This window comes from Poecilia reticulata, chromosome 22 (genome assembly GCF_904066995.2).
Source record: "Poecilia reticulata chromosome 22, P_reticulata-male-v2, whole genome shotgun sequence".
Taxonomy (NCBI): Eukaryota; Metazoa; Chordata; class Actinopteri; order Cyprinodontiformes; family Poeciliidae; genus Poecilia; species Poecilia reticulata.
In genome coordinates, this window is record NC_088851.1 from 3484820 (window position 1) to 3508265 (window position 23446).

General features: G+C 40.0%; 2 protein-coding genes across 4 annotated transcripts; one reads left to right on the forward strand and one right to left on the reverse strand.

The window, feature by feature from the left end:
* Nucleotides 1–137: 137 nt before the first annotated feature.
* Nucleotides 138–3735, reverse strand: coa8 (cytochrome c oxidase assembly factor 8). Its single transcript, XM_008398742.3, has 5 exons — nt 3451–3735; nt 2205–2402; nt 917–980; nt 655–745; nt 138–281 (listed from the first exon to the last, which is right to left on the reverse strand). The coding sequence occupies exons 1-5, from the start codon at nt 3574–3576 to the stop codon at nt 161–163; spliced, it is 600 nt and encodes a 199-aa protein (XP_008396964.2). The 5' UTR covers nt 3577–3735; the 3' UTR covers nt 138–160.
* Nucleotides 2827–19809, forward strand: bag5 (BCL2 associated athanogene 5). 3 transcript variants are annotated; one of them, XM_008398740.3, is made up of 4 exons: nt 4357–4671; nt 4745–5139; nt 8337–9209; nt 10619–19809. In XM_008398740.3, the coding sequence occupies exons 2-4, from the start codon at nt 5108–5110 to the stop codon at nt 11157–11159; spliced, it is 1446 nt and encodes a 481-aa protein (XP_008396962.1). In that variant the 5' UTR covers nt 4357–4671; nt 4745–5107; the 3' UTR covers nt 11160–19809. The 3 variants fall into 3 exon arrangements, with proteins under 3 accessions (XP_008396961.2, XP_008396963.1, XP_008396962.1); XM_008398739.3 differs by lacking the exons at nt 4357–4671; nt 4745–5139 and adding an exon at nt 2827–2882; XM_008398741.3 differs by lacking the exon at nt 4745–5139 and having other exon boundaries at nt 4356–4671.
* Nucleotides 19810–23446: the final 3637 nt, after the last annotated feature.

Sequence of the window (23446 nt, forward strand, 5' to 3'; positions counted from 1 at the left end):
TGGTGATTACTCTGCATGCCCCATTGATTTGATCTTTTTAATTGATTTTAAAAAGATATATCCTTACTTTCTGTCAGAATTTTACAAACATTCTGAATACATCATGCTAATGAAATCAAAACACAGTCAGACACATGGATGGTATGTAAATATTTATTTATTAAATTGTTGGAGTGCTGTTTTTCTTCTTGCGATGTTTTGCAGTTACAGTCCTCCAAAAGTCGTTGAGGGCAATTCGAGCCATGAGTAAAGTGATGGTGAAGTTACGTCTGTACCACTCTCTGGATGTGTGGGAGGAAAGGCAAAAAAATTCAGTCATGCAAAAGTATATTGTGTTTGCAATGTGCTGTTAAAACACAAAATTGCTGCTTTTGATACACATTTGCATAAAAAAAAGCTACTAGCTGGTTGATTACAGCTTATAAAAATAATGAGAATAATTAAAAACGAGCAGAAAGCAACAACAAAATCATCTTAAGAGTTGATGCATTTAGGCAGAAAACAAGTCCGCTAAGTTAGCATGTTTATTCACAAAACTCTCTCTAGAGCCTGTCATGATTGCTCTCTGCACACAGAGTGGTATGGCGCTGCTGGAGCACTGGGACATGCACCAGCAGCATCATGGGAAACATCAAGCATACAAAAACAACTCACCTGTTGTAATCTGCATGCCGCATTCTGTTTTTGTCCAAGAAGCTTTTGTAAAACACAGCCATCTCTTCGCTGCTTAGGGAATGCCGTCTGCCTGAGGGAGAGACCAAGATGCTTCACATTAATTCACTATAATGTCATCTTAAAACATCAGAGTGTACCCAGAGCAGCTTTTAAAGGAATTTTTATTATCATCAACTGTTCCTCTAGTCTACTGTACGCCTTGAATCCTGTTAAGTGTAATGTAATATATATATATCCTCACCATCTTCTCCACGCAAAGTCAATCCTTTTGCCTTCAGCTGTGAGATGATGAAAGCTTCTTTTTCCTATAGAGAAGAGGAAAACAAAGTTGTTGTTTTCTGCTTTTAAACCGGCTTCTGAAATGTATATTCACTTCTATTCTCTGAGTTCTTGTTGTGGTTCCTGTTTAATGAATTATTGCATCAGTAACGACATGGAGATCAGCCGTTGGTTCAGCTGAGGTGCAACAGAAGCCCAGGTTGTTTTGGTAGCTGCCTTTAGGTCGTCTGTCTAGTTGGTTCCGGTGTCTCTCATCTTCCTCTTGAAAACCTTCTAGATACTTTCTAGGGGGTTAAAGGTCAGTTTGCTGACTAATCAAGCACAGTACCACCATGGTCACTGAAACAGCTTTTGGTATTTATTTGGTATCTTTGGCAGTGTGGACTGGTACCAAGTTTTTCTGGAAAATGAAATCAGCATCTCCATCCATCATGTCAGCAGGAAGTAGCATGATGCTCTCCAGAATGTCCTGGTAGACGGACAAAAGAAAACCCAGTGGACCAACAGCAGCAGGTGACCAGGATGGGATCTTGATTTCTAGATGAAATGGAAACTAAACTTTCATCTGAAAAGAGAATCTTGGACCACTGAGGCACAGTCATGTTCTTGGTGTGTAGGATTCATCTGTATCCAGAACTCAGGCCAGTCCTTTGTGAAGCTGCTCCAAATTTTTGGACGAATTCTGTTTGGAAATCTACTTAAGTCTGCAGCTGTCCCTTCCTTCCTTCCACTCAACTTTCTTTCACTCTTCTTCAACAGAACCCTGTAAACAATCAGCTTCTTCATCAATGGCCTTTCATGGGTTGGTGGTTTGAGTTAATAAAGTTAATAAGCCAGAATAACTGCAGAGAAACAACGCACGCACAGAGAGAACTTGCAAACTCCATTCAGAAAAGACCCCAGGCTGGGATTCGAACCTATGACCACCTGGCTTCAAGGCATGAATCTATATATGAATTTCACTATCTGAAATGAGTGAAAATAATATGTACAATTTTTACAAAAAAAAAAAAAATATTATTTTTAGATGTACCTGTAGGAACACTGAAAGCATAATTATTTTTAGTATATTTTCTACAGACTGTTGTACATTGCTGCCCTCCTCTGGTAGAAATAAGGCTCTACACAGCCATGAGCTATGAATTAAATAAATTGAAATCTTCTGGGCATTTTACCTGTAAACAATATATGTGCTTACGTAACCCGATAAACAAATCAAACAAAATGAGTTGGAAAACGTGAATTCAAACCTTGCTGAAGTTGACGTTCTGCCTGGTCCAGAATACGTGATTCCAGTCCTCCGTCTCCTGCCTCAGTTTTCTCAGCTGCTTTTCCAGATCAGACTCGTTCTCACTGACGCGGTAGACTATGGGTCGCAGGTTTGACAGAGGGTTTGGGGGACCGATCCAGTCATGTGTGGAGCTGGGCTCCGGCCTTGATGCAGATATCTACATATATCAAAAAGTGGAATAAGCCATAGACGCACTGAATTTAAAAAAATATATATAATGGAGTTGTTTACAACCACTTCTCCTTTAGTTTGAACAAAGACTCTGGAAGTAATTTGCCTTCAATGAAAACATCTTTGTGTTCTCCACCAGTGAGGGTGAACACAACGCTTTTGATCCTCTCTCCTTCAATGATGACCATGATTTGAGCAAATGATGCACTGAGCCTAAAGTGCAACTAGATAAAATGATTCAAACAGGTTGTTTTTTAACTCTTCGTTTATGGTCGTCACTTTGCAGAATGCTAAAAAGAGGGAATGAATACTTTTTGCAAGGCACTGCAGTTGTCCTGTGCACAGATGGACGTCACAAGTCTTTAACTGAGATGATAAAACGCTGTGCTTATCATTTCTCAGCAGCCGTCATCATGGGAAAAGCGAGAAGAAAAACACGATCCAGGAGGCAGGGGCCAGGAAAAAGGTACACACACCTGAAACACACTGCTTCTCAGCAACCAAATGACTTATACCTAGATTATTTTCTTTCCTCATCCTTCAGCCGTTTATTTAGATTTAATGTTCTGTTGCATATATGCAAATAGCCTCACATATTATACTCCAGAATCTTTTAGTAAACAGAGAAGTTCAGGGTCAAATTTCTGACTGACTGCAACACAAGCCCAAATCATCATCACCCCCCCGTCACAGTGTTTTATACACACATGGTTGGTTTGTGTTGAGATGCTGTTTGGTTTCCTCCAAACACATATAAGAGTCTTGTGGTTTGTTCAGATGAAAGGGGGGGACGGAGGGCCATTAAAGTTGGTTACTAAAGTTCAGAATATGACGGTTAGAGGTGACTGCTTATAAATACGGGAATGGTTTCAAGGAGAAAACAACACGACACAAGCTTGAATAATCTTGAAAATGTACCCGCTCTCTTTGACATTGAGTCAACCCATGCTTTTAAAATAAACTAGGCAGTAACAATGGTTAGTAAACGCTTTAAACGAGTAGTCTACACATAAAATAAAAGCTTTGATACGGACCTTTATAGGTTTTTCCTGCTTGGAACTACAGAGCCGACTGCTGGCTCCTGACATCCGGTGCAGCCGCAGAGGGGGCAGCAAGAAACCACTGACGCTCCTCCAGGTCGCCGCTGCTTTGTTTGCCATTTTTAATTACCTCAACATTACTCCGTATTTGTGATGGTGATAAAGGAGAAAAACATTGTGCCCTTTGCTAGCACAATGTGCTAGCGCCCTCCTGTTTCTACTCTGTTCAGACAAACTCTACTTCCTTCGACAAATGTTCCTGCCAACAGCTCCACCTACCGGTCGGTGTCACCCTAATGAAAACGACTTGCCACAACAGCCAGCAGTCCTTTGAAGACATACTTTATTAAATACGTATACAAACAGACTTAGTCTTTACCAATGTAGCTCAACAAAAAATATAAAATTCTACACAGAAATTTAACAACTATAATTTTGTATCATGATTAATAAAAAAATTCTGATTCTTCACCAACTTCAGGTAATTCCCAAATAAATTATATGGGGTGTGAGTTTATTTGTTAAAATATGTACTTGTGAATAAAAAACAATGAAATGTAGTTAATCAGATTTTTTTTAAATAAAAGCTCCAATTGTAATAATTTTCACCGTCAAAAGGTGCAGATCGATTATAATAGTCGACCAATTCAAAACAAATACAGTGTATTAAAGTCAGAGCGCATAGACAAGGGGAGAGTATTTCGTTGGATACCTCGGTTCCTTCTTACGTTTAATCAAGTTAACGCAAAGGGGTGTTGTAGGTGCGCTCGAAAACTTCACCAGCGCGAACCCAGTTCTTAGAAACCCCGCCCGTCTCCCAGGTGCTTTCGGACGTACTTGCCTCTCCTCTGACCACTTGAGACTGCGATAGTAAAAGGAGCGCACCAAATGTTGGACAACAAAAACTTACACCGAGTTAGAAAATTGCAAAGTCGCTTATCAGAAAGGCGGCACTTCATTGTATTTTTCTCACTATGTAAAAATAATTTGCATGCGTTATGCAAACATTTATACATAGTGTGCTTTTTAATTACATAGACAACGTAAGTAAATTACCTTATACTAATTGGGAAAAATCCAACTCCGTGTAAGTTTACGCAGTTGAGCAGGAAAGTAACTGCTAGAAGGTAGCTAGGTAGGCTAATGTTAAGATTTAATCTACAAAGGAGCGTTCTATCCCACAGCAGTTCAGATGGCTGTACGCTGGTTATGCAGGTAAGGGGGGAGCTGCTATATTTTTAAATTGAGGGGTTATTTTAGATCTAAAAACCCGTTTTTGTTTCAGCAGGTGGGGCAGAGTCAGGTGATCATCGCCACTGAAACACAATGGTTTTAACAGTGGATGGAAGCTGTCTTTTTTTTATGCATTTTAGGTTTGAAATTATTCATTTAATCTGTGTGTATGCTTTAGTTACGCACTTATTTCTAAACTAAGTAGCTTTAAATGGTAGTAAATGAAGACCGTGGTTTCTATCGTGGGAGGGGCGACACCATTCCAACCGCAGTCATTCAGTCAGTGACAGAAGATTCGGTGGTGAGGTAGTGAAGCTGACCGGGAGCATAACCGAAATTCCTGCCTTCGTCTCACCACGTTCGGAAGCCTTTTTCTTTCACAGGCCGATCTGGCTGATGGAAACAGAGCTCGGCCAAAATGTGCGCGAATGTGTTCGGCGTTTTGAAAAGGTGAGACCTAACGATGATGTGTCGGTGTGTGTGAGCGGGGATGCAGCTGACAGCATCTGGAGATGCTTCGAGGTGTGTGTGCGCTGGTTCTTGATCCCTTAGCAACCAGCCGGCCGATCGGGGTATTCCGTGGTGACATAATGCGCAATGCCAGTGCAGGCAGCCTGGAGCTGGGGATGGCGCTTGGTGGTGGATCGCATGTTACCTGTAGCCCTATAAGCCTTCATGCTGGGTGACCGCTTGCTACTAGCTGCGGACGTTATCGTTCGCATCTTCCCATTAGTTGTTTTCCTAATCTTGAATGCCGTGAGGGAAGCAGGAGAGGAGTGGCTTTCCATGCTGGATTTGTTTTTCCTGAGCTTATCCTACTAGATATTCGGATTTGGAAGCTTTCGTCTGGCATGTGATCATCCACTATTCTGGAAATGCACATCCTCTCGCCCTCTTACATAATGGAATGTTGACTCCAAACAACATTTATTCCCAACAGTCATTATGCTGTTGATTAAAAAAACAAAACATTACCGGTATTTTGTGGAACAGCAACTGTTTTCTAGAACCATGAAACTGTGCTCTTTAGCATGCAGGCCAGAGGCCCATAGGACCGGGGCTGGAGACCTCTGCCCTTCAAGACTTGAGGGATTTAAAACTGAATTTCTAATTACTTTCTTTTATCAAAATCATCACTTTGGCAACCCTAACATAGAGACCGGGTCAAGGAGTACACCAAGTGCTGTCGTTTGTAAAATTTCAGTTAAAAAAAAATAAATGACAGCAATAATTTGGGTTATTTAGCTTGTAGAAAAATGAGGGTTAATTTTCAAAGTCATATTTTCACCATTTTATTCATTCATTTATAAATGTCATACCTTCAAACCAAATATTTAGTTAGCAAGCTAACTGGTTGGTTTGAAGCTAAAAATTTAGTTAGCAAGCAAAATACTTAATTTAACAACTAAATATTTAGCTCTGAACTCACAAAACATTTAGTTTTGTGAGCTTGAAACCGGCTTGAAAACTTTTCTTTTTAGACAAGCCTACTCCACTTTTAAATGACTGTCTTTTTTTGATTGTTGATTTTATGTTTTTAGCTGCGCCGTGTAGCTTTGAGATTTTTATTAATAAAAGGTGCGTTATAAATTAAATTATTATTAGTTTACCAACTAAATGCTTAGCTAACTGAGTATATATGTAACTTAGAGCAGCATATTTAGTTGGTTCACTAAATATTTAGCTGAAAAGTGACACAATTGGCGTCAGAAATTATATCAAAAGATGAATATCCAAAACGACAAAATATTATATGAATTCAAAACAAATGGCCAAGAGAGTGACATGAGTATATGGGGAATCATGCACAAAACTATAAGAGCTTCAAAAAAATCAAGCTAAAGACAGAACTACAACAATGAAACTAAAAGACACAGAAAGCATCAATCACAACAGAGCTCAAACACAGAACTACAAAGGTAGTTTGTAGTTCTGTCTACAAACTACCTTTGTAGACAGAACTACAAAGGTAGTTCTGTCTACCTTTGTAGACAGAACTAGTCCTTGTAGACAGAACTAGTCCCCTTCTCCCTTGTAGACAGAACTAGTCCCCTTCTCGAGGGAGAAGGGGACGACACTCGCAGGTACGTCTCAGTTTACTACAACTAAGACTGTCGCAATAACATTAACATTTAATGTTAATGTTAAAGAACATTAACATTAAATGTTAATGTTCTTTAACATTTAAAAAATGTTAAAGAAAACATTTTTTTAAATGTTTTCTTTAAAAAAAAACATTTTTTTTAAAGAAAATGTTATTTTCTTTAAAAATAACATTTTTAAAGAAAACAATTTTCTCAAAAACAGCCCAAAGTTTGCCCCTCTGCCTTACTTGAAGTGTTCAGATAGTTATGGCACAGAGGTGTTTCTAGAGCTAAACCCAACCAAAAGGTATCGCAGTAAATGAGCGTATCTCATTTACTGTTTTGGAGGACAGAATATATTACATTAAGTTTTTTTTTCTCTATTTTCTGTGATTATTTCCTGCTCAGTTTTAGAACATGATGCTGTGGATCCTTGTCATTGTTGCTTTACTAAATTCAGAATTTATGATTATTTGTATGAAATCTGATTTGCCACAATGGTACTAAATATTAGGGATATCTAACTAGCGATCCAGCTAGCGAGCTACCTACATAACTATCTAAGAGCTAAGCCCCTCTTAGACAGTAAACATTAACTGTAAACCTCTCTGTGCATTGCCAGCTAAGTATTAAAGTAATAGAACTGGACTAAGACAGATTAGTGTTCTTGTAACATGTGTCACTTTTGACAAACTTGACATTTGACAAATTTCCATGTCCTGTTTAAAAGTTGCAGCCCATCTAGAAGCTTACACATTTTGAACTTCCTCTTGCTGTTAGCACTTATGTACAGCGCTTTCACTGATCTGAAAAAATAAATAAATAAAACTGTCCAAATAAAGCTTGCCACTCTAATTTCAATGCTACTTAGTTTTTCTATTAGTTGGTGGTCTAATTCAGCAGGTAAATCCAATAACGATATCAAGGGTAACCTTCAACACAACCGTGTCTCCACTCAGACTTGAGACGTATCCACACTTAGCCCGGAATTTATAAAAATATCTTTCCCACATTGTTTTAAAGGAATATTGTACACATGGGATTGTTTTCAGAAAAGTTTTCATCCATACAAACCCACACAAATCTGCCACTGTGTTGTTTTAAACATGCCAAACACATAGGGGGCAGTGTAGCAAAGCTAAAACATCAATCAGACTGCTTGAAAACAATCCCAACTTCATGTTGGCCATTAAACATGGTGATGGGAGGTGCATTTGTGTGGACAGAAATATAGGTTGAAATACTTTTAAATAGCGTATTAGAAAATAAAGTTATTAAAACACAAGATGATGCTGATTGAAAATGTCATATCAACTATGTGGATATATTGCTGCTTTATTTGTTGCAGAACCCAAGTTTTCCCATGTACACACGCAAACACAGTTTTCTCAAATTTCTTGCTTAGTCTGACTTTTCTTAAATGATCATTTGTAGTGATAAGAGTTCTCATGAAAGGCCAAAACCCATAAAAATGTATTTGTTTTCCCAGACTGCTGGCTACATGTGCACTAGGCCTCAGTGCTGGTTGCTAATTGATCTGCTTCCATTGTGCTCCTTTTCCAGTCTCTTTGGGAAGCCTTTTGATGGTGGAAAAAGGATGGACCATGGCGGTCCACAGGACCAGCAGCAGCCTTACCATCCGCAGCATCCTGCGATGATGAGACTGTATGAGGTCCAGAAAGAGGTCTCGACTCTGGGGCCGCAGGTCTGCACCTTCAGCGGCCTGCAGAACGACCGAGAATACAAGCGCATGGAGCGCGAGCTGACCCAGCTGCTGCTGCAGGTGGACCAGGTGGACACGGAGGGAAAGCTGGAGCTGCAAGGAGCGCGCAAGAGGGCTGCGCAAGAGGTGGAGGGCCTCCTGCGGTACCTGGAGGAGAACGCCTCCCACCCGTCCCGCCTGGCCATCGAAGAGCTGAGCAACGCGGCACGGGAGCTGGTGGACGAGCGGGTGGTGGAGCCGCAGCGGGCCGGCGGGGTGGCGGAGATAAACGACGAGCTGGTGGACGCCCTTCAGGAGCTCGTCCTCAGGCTCACCCAGATCAAGACTGAAGGCCGGGTGCCGCTCCGCAAGGCGCGCTACCGAGCGCTCACACGGCTCTGCGCCGTGCAGGACGTGCTGGAGAGCCGCACGCCGCAGCAGACCCTCTCTCTGCCCCTGTCGGGCGACACCCACGAGGCCGTGAACCGCATCAACCAGGTCATGGTGAAGGTGAGCATGGCTCGCAGCCAGCTAGTGGCTTTGCTGATGGGGCTGAGCGGGAGGGACAGCTGCGCGCACCTGTCCCGCATCCTAACGGAGTTGCAGGTGGAGCTGGACGCCCTGGACGTCTCCGGGAACGCCGCAATCCGGAATTACAGGAAACAGGTGGTGGAGGAAATAAACGGCCTGCTGAAACACCTGGACCTGGAGGGAGAAGGGGACGACACTCGCAGGTACGTCTCAGTTTACTACAGCTAAGACTGTCGCAATAAGCAATTAACTATTGCAACAGCACATTATCAGCAGGGTAAAACTAACTTGTCTCACGACGGCCTAAACCCAGCTCACGTTCCCTATAATTGGTGAACAATCCAACGCTTGGTGAATTCTGCTTGACAATGATGGGAAGAGCTGACATCGGGTCAAAAGGCGACGTCACACCGTAAATGAGCTCTATAGTTTTCATTCTGATGATTGAAGGGCAATTTTGTTTACAGAGTCCTCTTCATACATTGTATTTATAGTTTCAATTGGTTTTTTTTATTCCTGTTTTTGGTTGTCGTATTTTATTTTGGATATTTCAAATATATTTCAGTTCTAGTGTGATTTCTAGAAGATTACAGTTTGAGAGGGTGAATCTGCATTAATATGCCATTATCAGTAAATTACTTGAAAATGGTCTCAACAACAATATTATCATTTATTGCAACAATTATTTGCGTCCAGTAACATTTGTTATGTTACAGGCCTAATTATAATGACATAATAGTAATATTTGCCTTTAACTGCCTGAATTTATAACAAAAGAATTCTGTTTTTGATGCCCATCAGATTGTAAATTAATGTTTTGGTATTTAAAATGTAAATTTCCTTGAATCGGCATAAAATGTGTATCAGCAGGCACCTCTGGTTTACACACACCACTTGGTGTTGTGGTTGGAGCAAAATTTGTGGCAAAGATCCACAAATCCAGAGTTTGTAGAGAGCAGCAACTGTCCCATGCAAATAAAATAATAAAAAAAATATGACATGAAATAAATATGTCAGCTTATCTTTAAGGTCCTGTTCTAACATCTGAAGCTGCCCTTGTATGTTGCTTGTCAGGACCATATTGATGGTTGCAGTTGTCACAGAGACAAAATTTCTCATTTTTAAGTCGTACCGAAAAAAAAGTCAACAAGAATAGCATAATAGCATTAAAGGCAAAATATAACAGGCCTCTAAAAATCGTGTTCAAATAAATTTTGACCCCATTTCCACAAAATTCTAAAGAAAACATTGGGATTGGACATGGGGATAAATATTGGTCGATTGCCGATCCACCGAAATTAACAAGCAGATGTATTGATGTGCCTCTAATAGTAAAAGTAAATTTAGAGATCCACAGCTCAAAGAAAGCCACAGCTCAGCGAGAAGAAAGCAATACGAGTTCCAGAAGCGGTTCAAAGCTGGTAAACATTTTAGACAACACTTGTACCTGGACATTGCAGCAAAAGATTGTTCCACATAGTTTTGTCTTATGGGAGCTGAACACATATACTAAGAAAGTTTGGAAACTTGTTCTGTTTTCCTTCTGGTTTCCATTATCCAGCGATGATCGGAAGTAGCGCTCAGTATGGTGAACCTGTGTCTGTCTCCGTAGGTACGATTTGGCGCAGAACAACTCCATCCGTGAGATCGAGGCCGTCCGAGCCCACGTCTCCCACTTACGAGAGGGTGTCCTGCGACACTGCGTGGTTGGTGACCTCAGTTTCCGGCCCAAAGCTGAACTCCAGAGCCTCCTCACCCACCTGGACCAGGTGGACACGGCCAAAAACCCGTGCATCAGAGAGGCCCGCCGCCGCGCCGTGGTAGAGGTCCAGGCCATCGTCACCTTCCTGGACCTCCGCGAGGCCCTGGTGTGCCGCCAGCCGGGCCCCGAGGAGCATCCGTCGCACCGGGCCGTGTGGCTAGTCCTGGGCAGCCTCTCCGACCTGCAGGCCCAAGTTTTGGGCTTTGACGGCAAGCGGGCCGATAAGAGCTACATGATGCTGGAGGAACTGCTGACCAAACAGCTGCTGGCGCTGGACGCCGTGGATCCGCAGGGCGACGCGTCCACCAAGGTGGCACGGAAGCAAGCGGTGAAGTTCGCCCAGAACATTCTCAACTACCTAGATATGAAGACGGACGAGTGGGAGTATTGATTAATCCCGGACCACGTTGGGTCGGACACGGCTGCAGGAATTAAAGGAGCTTGAAAATGGAGCGTCATCATTCCGTCAGCTGTAAATATTGCCTGAAATACCCAGAATCCACTGCAGCAGAGCTTTTTTTTTTGTCTCTTTGTGGTAGTCAAGGCCAACCCATCTGAAACTCCTTTTGTGAAACACATTTTGACACGTATTTTTCTGTGTGCTCTTCAACGATTGTGTGTGTGTGTGTGTGTGTGTGTGTGTGTGTGTGTGTGTGTGTGTGTGTGTGTGTGTGTGTGTGTGTGCGTGCGTGTGTGTGATTTGCTTGTTACTGTCATTGTATTTGGTGTATGGTAGTAGAAGCCTGCAGCCAAAGCACTGAGTAACGCTCGCTGTCTTCTCCTAAAGACTGCACTTCATATTGATAAAACGTTCAGTTAGAGTGATTGTAAAGCAGTGGCCTCTTTTATTAACTTGACTGTCAGTTGCTAATGGAGACAGCTGGTGATACGCTACCAGAGGCAGGGGTGGCTCATCCTGTATAACTAGAAAAACCAGGCAGTAGCTCTGTTTCCGTTCCAAATGTGTGCAAAACTTTGTCTATTGTGTTAGTGTAAAAAAAAAAAAAAAACACAAGTTGCGGTGTTCCCATTAGATGAGACGCAATTAAAATCACACATGAACAAGTTTGTTCATGCGGTAAGTCATTAAGATCCATGCCGCACTTCCAACTTCTTCCTGTTGTCGTCTTTGTGGTTTTCGCCAGTGGCAAAAACCACCAAGATGTGGTTCAACAATGTCCAGTTGTTGATCATGTGAATCAAAGAAAATGTTTTCTTTGCCATTTTGCGAAATAAACCAATTACCTCATCTTAGTGTCAAAACTTTATAGAATTTTTTTTTAAATAGGCGTGTTTCCAGTAAGCAAATTTATTTTCAAAATGTCAAATTGTGTAATTATATGGCCAATGAAAACACAGCTATTAGACATATACTTGCTCAATTTGACATTTTGAAAATAAATTCCCTTACTGGAAACAGGCCAATTTAAAAAGAATAACTAGTTTTTTTGATCATGTTTCGGCACTAGGATAGAAATTAGTGTATTTCACAAAACTACAATGGAAACGTTTTTGCATCACACGACTCACATTATCAACAACAATCAGATGTTGCCACTGGCGTAAACCACAAAGAAGAAAACAGGAGGAAACAGAAAGATCATGGTGCTGCATATTTTTAATATCACATGAACAAACTTATTCATGTGTGATTTTAACTTATTTCTTATTTAGTGGAAACACAGCAATTGCGAAATTGTGTGGGTTTTTTTTTTTTTTTACATTAGCAGAATATTGACAACATTTTGTGCACATTTCTAATGAAAATGCAGCTCCTTCGGGCTAATTTTACTGCATTTTCTACTTTACTACATCTTCAAAGGTCAGATTGCAGAAAAGCAAATGGATCTAATAACATATGTGTTCTACATGATGGAATTAAGACGGTAGGAGATTAGATTGCTAATCTACGGTCGTTCTCCACTAAAGAAGCAAGGATCTGAATTTTGGGGCCAACTTCTGATCTCTGATTTTTGTAAAGCTTTGACCTGCCGATGTAGATTTAGATCAGATCTGATTTCTTCCCTTGAGTTTGAATATAGCCACATCTAATTACAGCATTCAGAATAATTTCTCCTTCACAGCAAGAAGGCCAGAATAATGAGGTTATCTATCAGGAGGAGAGGCGACAACACACCACAGCAGCTGCTGTAAAATACAGTTTTGATCACTTAAGCATGCGTCAAACTTAAGGTGCGGGGGCCAAATGTGGCTCCCATAGTTTTTATGTGGCCCTCTAGACTCCAGAGCAGAGGCATCTAAAGTGTCTCCTGGTGCCTTTTGCGGCAGGTGATTGACGCAAATGGAGATTTTTAATTGTTACCAGGAAAAAACTGTTACAGGCAAATAAAAATCTTAAAAATGTTGGCTATGGTACAATGTATTCAATGACCAAGCTTTTTGCATTCTCTTGTGAGAACTACATCTATTCAGCAGACTTGACGTTTTGCCCCTTGAGACAAAATGTTTGGATACCTCTGCTTCAGAGGGGCGCATAAATAGAACCTCCACGAGAACAGCTTTGTGCTTGAATATAATTTTATCAAATTTAATCAGTTTTTAATCAGTAAACAGCCATATAACATCAGTCAGTCCCTCCACAGTTTCTTTAGATTTATCGATCACGGAAATTCACACAAAATCAGCAGATATCTACATTGTTTTGGGCGCTAACGCAGAATTTTGAGTTTACTGCAAATTGTCGAAAACGTTTGGTTTAAGAGATGCTAATCCTCACCTGCAGGTGGCAGTATTTCTTACTTTTAATACCTCAGAATTCTTCAAGTTATAATCCACCATCAACAAAACCACATTTGCCACCATATATATTAGTGTAAATACCTCAAAATTCTTTGTAAATATTTCTAATTAGCACCGAAAAGTCTGTGATTCTGATAGCAAAAAAAGTCACAAAATCAATCACCATGTCGTGGAGGGACCGCTCAATGTGGAAAGAGCTCAAGAAGTGAAGTTTACTTATCAAATGCAGAGATAGCTAGTTATTAATATTTTAACAGCTGTTGATGCCTTTTATCAAACATATTCTGGATAACTGGCCCTTTGAGAACATTTAAAGCAAAGACACTCATTGAAAACCACCTTTAGCATCTTATGTTAGCAACTAGCATGACAAGCTACCAAACCAGCGGCTTCAAAAAAATTCCCATATTCGATGACGGGCAGAGGGAGGTTACAACTAGCTCAAACGGAGAAAACAGAGCGACTTTGCTGCTAAGCCTTCATGTTATCAGCCCAAGTCTCGCTCTCTCACAGATTTTATTTTCTAAGCAAGCTAAAAGAAATGGTCTGTTTCAAGTCACCGACCTGTCAGTGATTCCCGAGTCTCGGTTTTGGGCCCAGGCCCGCCGTAGCGCCGAAGCTCCATTCGAAAAACAACCTAACAATTGACAAAGAAGCACTAAAAATCTATTTTAAGATTAGTTGGAAGTCATGGAAGAATGTTTTTTTTTTGTTTTTAGCAGAAAGCAGGATGTTACAGAGATGGAAGACTTCAGTTTTAGCTGCATCTCTTGTCGTCTGTTCTCAGATGTTTGTCCTGATCGTGTTATGATCACACAAGGCTGGAAATAGATCAGATATGAATCCTTTCAGGAGAAGCGAGGCGACATTTCGGCGTTGCTGCTTCTGTGGCTTCTCGTCTGTATGTTTGTTTCTACCCACTGCTTTCTGTTGTCGGAGGAGTGCGACTGAAGCCTTTTGAGGAAATTGGACAGAAAGAGGCCGAGGTGCCGATATCCGCAGGACTGGCGTGTCGAGGCGGAAGCTTGGGGGCCCCGCTGGAGGGCCCCGCTAGAGGGCCCCGCTGGAGGGCCCCGCTGGAGGGCCCCGCTTGGAGGGCCCCGCTGGAGGGCCCCGCTTGGAGGGCCCCGCTTGGAGGGCCCCGCTGGAGGGCCCCGCTGGAGGGCCCTCGGCAGGGAGGCACCGACGGAGATCACAGTCGACAGAACCTTCTAGAAACTTCTCCGAGCTGCTGGAGAAGGAGGAAGAGAGAGAAAGGACGTGTAGAGAAGTCTGAAGCTGTGCCTTTTTACTTTTCAGCCTTTTTTTTACCCATCAGTTTGTGTAAGACAGTGTTTTATGCAGCAAAAATAGAACGCGTCTCTTATGGTATGCATCAATGCACTAGAATAGGACACCAAGTACTGAATGTGTTTTATTGAGAGAGCACCTTGGCCAGTAGCACGACATGTGTGCACTGGTCGGAGTCTTTTTTTTTTTTGTCCCCCCTCCCTTTTTAAATATATGTATAAATGCGTATTTATTTCCCAACAAAGTTCCAATTAGACCGCCATCTTAATCAGGCAACTATACGAGTTTCTTTCTCCTACAGCGTCAACTGTAGCTCAATAATCTACTGACAAAACCATTTATCATTAGTTGGAGTGCCGCAAATAAGATGCAGTGTTCTGTAAAAATATTCATACCTCCTGGACCTTTTTCACAAACGTCACAAGCCACAAACGTCAATGTATTTTATTGGAATTTTAAGATAGGGAACAACACAATATTTAGATTTATTTGTATAATTTATATATTAGGGATAACAGCTTCACTTTGAGGGAATGTGAAAAAGTTCCAGTGGTTTGAAAACCTTCCCAAACCTCCGTATAAACATATAGGATAAATTCAGCCTCTTTATATAAAAGTGATGTCTGCACTGCTTACATCGAAGTGTTTTTTCTTTTTTCTTTTCTTTTTTTTGGCATGACTGTTTACAGCTGAGTTTCGTATTTAGGTCACTGTTTGGAAACGCAGTGGAATCTGCTGTTTATACACCAAACCAACATCCAGTGCAGGTTCAGTTTATTTATGTGAAATGTAAATTAGAGGTTTGTGCAAATATGCAGAAAAACTGCATTTGTATACATGAGGCACACCATGTGATGGGCTGTAGCTTCATAAAGTAAACTAAAGTAAACTCCAGCCGGGGCTTTGAAATGTACACCAGGCCGTTCAGCAGACACACTGTTGGCGTTTTTGCTTGAAATGACATAAACGGGACAAAAGTACAGCATAAAAATCCTTTTTAAAAACATCTAATCTCCTCTTAAAAATAAATGTTTAGAGCTGTCACTCCCCCCAAAGGTTACGTTATTGCACTGAAAAACAAATTTGGTCAAGAGAAAAGCATTTAATAAAAAGAAAAAGTCACAATCTGGTTCCGGAAGTGTGTGCACACCCCTAAACTAACACATCAGATGCAATTGAAGCATTCAAGTCTTTTTGAGTTTGCTTCTGTTAGTCACACTAAACCTGATTAACCTGAAGTGTTTTAGTATCACTGTGAGTCCAAACATATTAAAATAAATTAAATAATGTCTTCACCTGAAACTAATCTGTGGTTGTCACCTGAAGAGAGCTTCGGACAAAAGATACCGTCACAGTCCGGCTGAAATGAGTGTAATAGTGTGCACAGATATATGTAACCAGAATGTGGCTAGTTCTGAATATTTTTGACTTACTCTTAAATTGAACGGTGCAAAAATTAATTTGAGAAAGTATTGAAATAATTCATCATTGTCTTTTTTGTTTGTTTTGTTACAAAAACCAGCCATTTTTTAGATAAATTATTTGTATGTAATTAATGCAACTGTTTGTTACATTTTGGCATTGATTATCCTCTTACGTCATATTTATTTATGCATCTTTATATTTTTTCTGCCTCCAGTTGCTGGGTTTTTCATTGCAACACTCGTGTAATTTCATAAACATGCGCAGCGTCCACCTGTGTAGCCTTCCTCATTCTTCAGTTTGATTTATTTCTACTCTGGTCTTGACTAAGTCATCTTTTAAAGAAATATTTACAAGACAAATAACAAAACCTAAGTACGGTGGATTGGTTCAAAGCAACTTTAATAGATTTCCCACAGTGTTTTGGGTGAGCAGACTTCACAAACCAGTAGTTGTTTTCCTTGGTGCGGTTGCTGACAGGGTGAATGTACATTAGAGGGTCATATCTCCTGATGGTTTTCCCAAAACTGACGAGAACCGACCGCGTCTTAATACGTAGTAAAATCATATCTCATAAGATCATCGTTTATCTGCTGCTGCCACGTTTTGGCCTCCAGCTTTTCCTGTGTGTCCAGACGAATGTTGCGTCGTTTGCAAGCCATGCTTTTTACTAGTCACACAAGATAAACTCACACAGCCTGCACTCACTTTTTTCTACCTAATTCACAAAACAGTCATGGGGAAAAGAAAGTACACCCTCTTTTATTCAAAGTTTTTACCTTTGAGGAAACTCTGGCTGTACAATGAGTTCAGGCCTCAGGCTGAACTGTATCCTCACCCTGGTTTAGCAAATGATGTCAACATTATGAATGAAAATCAAAGTTCCTGCTTTGATTGAACAAGATTTTAGAGGGGAAGTAGCTGCTACTGATCAAAGAATTCGATTGGATGATCAGAATTCTGATCTTTTTCTCAGAAGCATGACAGACTCTTAGAAAATATGAATTTATGTCTAGTTGTTGGTCTGGGAGGTACCAGTGTGTATTGAAGGGAACAGCAACAAGTTCCCTTCAATACACTGTAGAAGCAACTGTTGTTGCCTGAAAAAGTTCATGAGGTCATTTCCAAAACGTCTATCATTTAGAAGCGAGAAATATTATTTACAAGAGGGAAACACTTAATGTCTGTCAAAATTCCTACTGTGCTCAGAGAAAAAAAAATCAACAGCTTCACAAATGTAGTACAACTTTAGTAACAGGTTAGGGAAGATGATTAGTTCCACTAAAAATAAAAAGAATTCAAATTTTTTTACTCAGAATTCTGACTTTTTCTTTTTTCAAAATTCTGACATCTTAAAGAATGAGACAAAATTCTTTCTCTACGACAAACAGGAAACATCAACTGAGCGTTAATCCTCCTGAAACGTCGAGGCTTCACAGGAAAAGAGGGCGTGCTTTCCTTTTACTCATGGCTTCACAAAAATGTCCTGTTTACTTCGTCCTGCTGCCTGCTTGTGTGCGTTACTTATTTTATAATTTAGCATTTTCAAACATTGCAGCAAAACAGATTTATACTTTGTGCTTCCTAAAGAGTTTAAAAGACAGGATGGAAGGTGGAAGAGAAGAAACAATCAACATAAAGTGGAGGATTTAGTTGAGATCGTGGCAGCCATGTTTACAGTCTTTTATTTACTGTCAGGATTACCTACCTGTAAGAATGTTGATCATTATCAATAACAGAGACTTTGAAGTGTGGATTAGACAAGCAGGTTTATCTCAATAATTTAGAATATTATTAAAAACTCCATTTTCAAAGTGAAACCCTTATTTAGATTAATTCCACACATTTTGTTATTATATTTTCATGTAAAATATTTTAATTTTCTGCTTACTGCTGATGAAAACAACATTTATCTGCTCAGAATATTCAAATATTATGTAGGAAACATTAAAAGGACATTTTTAAATGTGGGCTTAATGAGTATGTTTTTATAATGTGTCTCATCAGAACACACATACTGATTTACTGAGACAGACCTGTGAACTTTGCGTTATAACCGAATCAATCTGAGCCAGTATTCAAACATTTATCCCAAAGACTTTATATGAATATAAAAGCTCAGTGTTTTACCACATCAGATCACTGGTGTGTTATTTATTTGGGGAGGTTTTTTTTCTCTCTCTCTTTCTTTTCCACCCACTAACAGCTTCCTGCTTGTTAAGAGTCTGAACTTGGCAGGGGAAGTCCATTAAAGTGTAGTTAAAAACTCCGATCCAGATGGGATTCAAAGCCAAGGCCTTCAGTTCAGTTATTTACACGGAGCAAACAGTTTAAAGGTCAGATTTGACTCCACTCAGCTCAGTGTAGTCTTTAATGTCGGGTCTTTTTTTTTTTTTTTCTTACACTCACCGCCTTGCAAAAAGTATTCATGTCTTATGAACTTTTTTTATTTTGTCATATTTGCAACTGCAAATTGAAATGTACCGTTTTAGTATTTCATTCAATAGGGCAACACAAGGTGGCACACAAATATGGGTAAAAATAGACAGATAAGTTTTACAGCCTAATAAATACAAAACTGAGAAGTGTTCCATGCATTGTATTCTGATATTCATAAGTGAATTCCATTACAAGTGATTTCCCAAAGAAGACTAATAAGTACTTAACAGAGTCCATTTGTGTGTGTATTATTCTGCAAGGTTCTGACTAAAGGGGGCTGCATCCAAAAGCATGCCACACTTTACAGATTAGAAAAAAAAACAGGGAGAAAGTCGTCTCAATTTTCTCTCCACTTTTGGTGGTTTATCACATTGAATATGACAAAGTCTGTGGGTGTAATGTCATAAACCATGGAGGGGCGTGAATACTGTACTTTAACAAGGCATTGCAGTAGCACCATGCGTTACTAAAGAATGACAGAAAATGCCTCAAGATTGAATGATTGTGAAGCTACAAAAGGCCAGACTGGATTTATCTGGCTGTAAAAGTTGAATCCAACATTCATTACTTTCTCTTTTATGAGCCTCAGAAGAACAATGTTTGAAAAGACACTTTTAAACGTCAAACACGGTTCAATAATGGATGCTTAAAGCCGGTCTCCAAGCTAAATATTTCATCTGAAGGAGGCAACATTTGTATTTTTATGGTGGGGTCAAATTTAAATGGGACTTTGGTGCATCACCATTGCTTATTGTTTCAGTCTGATGATTTTATAGTCCATTTCTTTCTGGGTGGGGAACAGTAAACAAAAAAACAACAGGAATCTATTTTCCTAATGAAGCCAGTTTCTAACAGCCTTGCGTTTCTGTCTGCAAACACCATTACCCCCTTAAGCGGTGGCTGGAGTCCTGCGTGTAGTTGATTCCTCCGAATACCTGATGTTAAATTGCCTTTAACTGCACTGACTGTCACAGGCGTTTGATGTTTTTTGTTCTTTTTTTTCCCAAAAGCTGCGCTTGTACAAAAAGCACACCGCTACCGGACTGAGCGTGTTGTGTGAATGCTCCATGGATGGCTGTGATTCAGATTTATATTCCCAAATTCCAAAATAAAGATGGTCTTATTCTGGATGCTTCATCTGTCTTTTCCCAAACCTGCTGTTTTATCATGCTGCAAGAACCTCAGAAAACTTCAGACTATTTAAGATTCCTTCTACACACAGCGTTCAGAAAGATGGATCACAGAGACCTCGTATTAAAGTTTTAGTTTTTCACCAGGAGACGAAGAGGGGATTTTGTTAAATTTGTGGCAGAGGTTTTGCTCAATAAAAATTAACCATCAAAGTTGGGGGAAAAAAAGTGACATGTTGCCAGCAGAGGGCAGCATTCTCTCAGCAGAGGAGTCTTGTGCACCTAACGTTGAACTCACAAGCTTTCCCAGTAGATACAGAATATAAAATACATAAAACAGATTAAAAATACTGTACTGTAAGGGCAACATATCGACATGAATACAGTGTAGTTATTTAAAAAAACACACACACACACAATGGAGTCTAATCCAAAGGAATGTGCATCTGAGTTGGCTAATTTTAAAAATAATAACTATCTACAAAACTTATCATTTTATCCGTGTACAAGTACAGATGTTTTTCTTTATGTTTCAAATGAGAATACCTACAGAATGAACCTGAGTCCATTCATCGGTAATTCAGATTTTTCAGTGACTGTAAACATGCATCTGTGCAACTTAAACTTGCAAACAATGTTTCTGATGTCAGCTATTCATTTTTAAGCATTTCCAATTAGAGGAAATGTTGAATACTTTTTTTAATATGTTACACAAAAACAAATTTATATATTTTTTAGTTCAAGTCTTCCTCATGTGAGGACAGATAATTTAAAAAATGGACCCAAACATGTTGCTGTAGATCACATCTCTGCCACAAGGGGGAGACACAGGCTCCCCTGTGCAGAGGTAAAAACAGAAGTTTCTATTGTTGGCTGCTTCAATCCGTCTCTTCTTGAGGCTCCTCAGTCAGAGCTGTGTGTTTCTCTGTGTTTCTATTCTCTGTTTTCTATTTCCTCTGAGAATCCCATGACACAGTGACTCACAGGAACACATGGAAAATATGAAACAAACCATGATCTCTGGGCCAAAGCTCCTCTACCAGCTCTGTTTATAGCTGATTTAAATAAACTAACCCAGTGAGTAGAAGACCTACAGAATCCCACATTTAGGCCTGAGTTGTTGGAAGCTGTGTTCTTTGAAAAACTGCAGGACTTCTTACAGACCATGTTAAGGTCCCGTCTGAATGTTTAACCTAAAGATTGTGAAGTCATAGGGTGTGAATTAGATCAGGGAGAGTCACTGAGTGGAAGCAGAGCTCAACCGACTAACTTGAATGTGAATCTATTTCTACTAGTTTATTGCAACATCATTCACCAGACTGTGTGGAGGTGACATTAAAGCTGAATATTCCACTCTCATATTAAGAGTGAACTTTTCCCCCGGTATTTAAGAAACACTCTTGGATTTTGGTGTGGTCTTCCTTGTGTGACACTATAAAAAAACAACTTAAAGGGGCAGCATCATGTAAAATCAACTTTTTTTAGCTTTCCATCATGTTATGATGTTGTTCCCTTAAAACCATATCTGGAATGCTATCTCGATTCTATCTTGCATGTTTGAAAAATTTCCCATGGCAACCATTTAGCTGTGCAAATGGACCTAGCCCCACCTACAAGGCGCAGCTCCTCCTCTGAGCTGCAGTTTCCAAGCTTCTAAGCTTCTGCCTCACAGAGCAGCCGGCCTCAAAGACTCCCCCACTCAGCTCCTTCAGACTAGCTGGCAGATATTAGCAAACTGCACATCTGCTGAGCTGATAAAAACGTTTTTAAGGGTTAATAGAGAAGCCATGTATTGATGGCTTCCTGAAGCATTCAGAAAGAGCAGGAGTTTTTAAAGTAAGCAAAAAGAGCAAGTAAGACAATGACATTGCTACAAGATACTTAAAAACTTGAAGTGTGGAGTTTCAGTCCAAACAGTGACAAAGAAGTATTTTGTCCTGTTTTCTGGTCAGGAAATCAACACACTCCTGTGCTGGTAGCAGCCAATAAAATGTCACTGTGAGAGTCAAATGAAGCAGGACTCTGAAATATTTATGAGTTTTCCATACCTGCTTGATCCTGTGACTAGTGACCTGCTAGTGAGCGACGCAGACACTGGGACATGACTCAGACATGAACAGTCACATCCCATCTGCAGTTGGTCTATGCTATACACTGCCTGGCCAAAGAAACAGTCACCACCTGAATTTAACAGGTACAGGCTCATTATTGGACAGTTACTGCATGGACAACTATCTTAAGTTATTTAACCCCAGTGGCTTCTCATTTCTTACAACCATGTGGGAGGATGCATCCTGTGGTCATAGAAAACATTTTAGCCTGCTTAAGAAGGGTCAGATCGTTAGCGTCAAGCAGAGAAAACATCTCAGGAGATTCAGAAATGACTGAAAAGGGGCTGAGAACTGTTCAATGCATTACACTGGTCAACAGCCAAAAAGTCAGGGGTTTTTCAGCTGTTTTAGGGTCATGTTGATGAGCTGAATCCAAAAATCACTTTGGTTTTGCTCAATCAGGTCAACTTTCTGAACTATGGAGCAACATGAGTATCAAAATGCATGACTTGTTCTGACATCTGGATCCGTTTCCTGATAATCTGATCAATGAGTGATGAGCAGGAGGAGAGATTCCATCAGGACAGGAAAGAGACGGAGAATTTTACACAATGAAGACGCAATGTTCAATTTACTTAATCTTATTAGTGTTTATTATTCAATTTATAGGAATCACAGTTTGTAACATTTAATAAATACACTGTTATAAAACATTTTTTTTCTCCAAAAATCTTTAGAGTGATAAGAAATATGAATGGAAATGAACTGTTAATGTCACAAAAATGTCATCAATTTAGTCAGAAGATCAGATTTATCTAAATCAAATTAGAATAAAAACCTGACCTGACTGAGAAAAATAGATGTTATTTTTAGATGCAGCGGTGAAAAACAGTCCTAATTCAGTTGAAAAAACATAGACAACTTCCTAAAGACATTTTTTTGTAACCCAGTGTGATTACAGACTGGAAGGACAGTGGGGGACCATCATCTCTGTAGAAGAAATGTGGTTGGAAAAACCCTGAATAATCTTGACCTGTGATCTGTTAAACGTTTGGTGACATCATCTCTGGGAGGTGCTTAAAAGTTTACACAGCAAATTTGGAAGTGTTCCATCAACTCCTACAGAGTTGAATTCAACATTTTGAAAGTGTCTATATTGGTCCACTCTGGATGGTGTAGAAATTACACTTTTGAAAGTGTTATTTGTGATATAGTTGAATCAACACTCACAGTAGTCGAAATTAAACACACATCAGTGTTGACTTACTCAACACTAGTGTATTTTGTCAAAAGTTAACACCATGAATGTGTTAATCTAATACAGAACGATGTAAAGTCAAAGGTGGTCCAACAAAATATTAACATGACCTTTTTGTTTTTTTCAGTAACAACTTTCTGTTTTGGACCAGGCAGTGAAAGACATTCAAACAAAGCTGCATAAATCAGACCATGTAACACGATGTTACGTTTCCCTGATGCTGCTGGCCTACAGCTGCTCTCAGAAAAATATCTTCCTAAAAAGCTTTCTGCCTGTTGAACTGAGCAACCGTATGGAAGACCAAAACCAAGGAAAAGAAACTGAACTT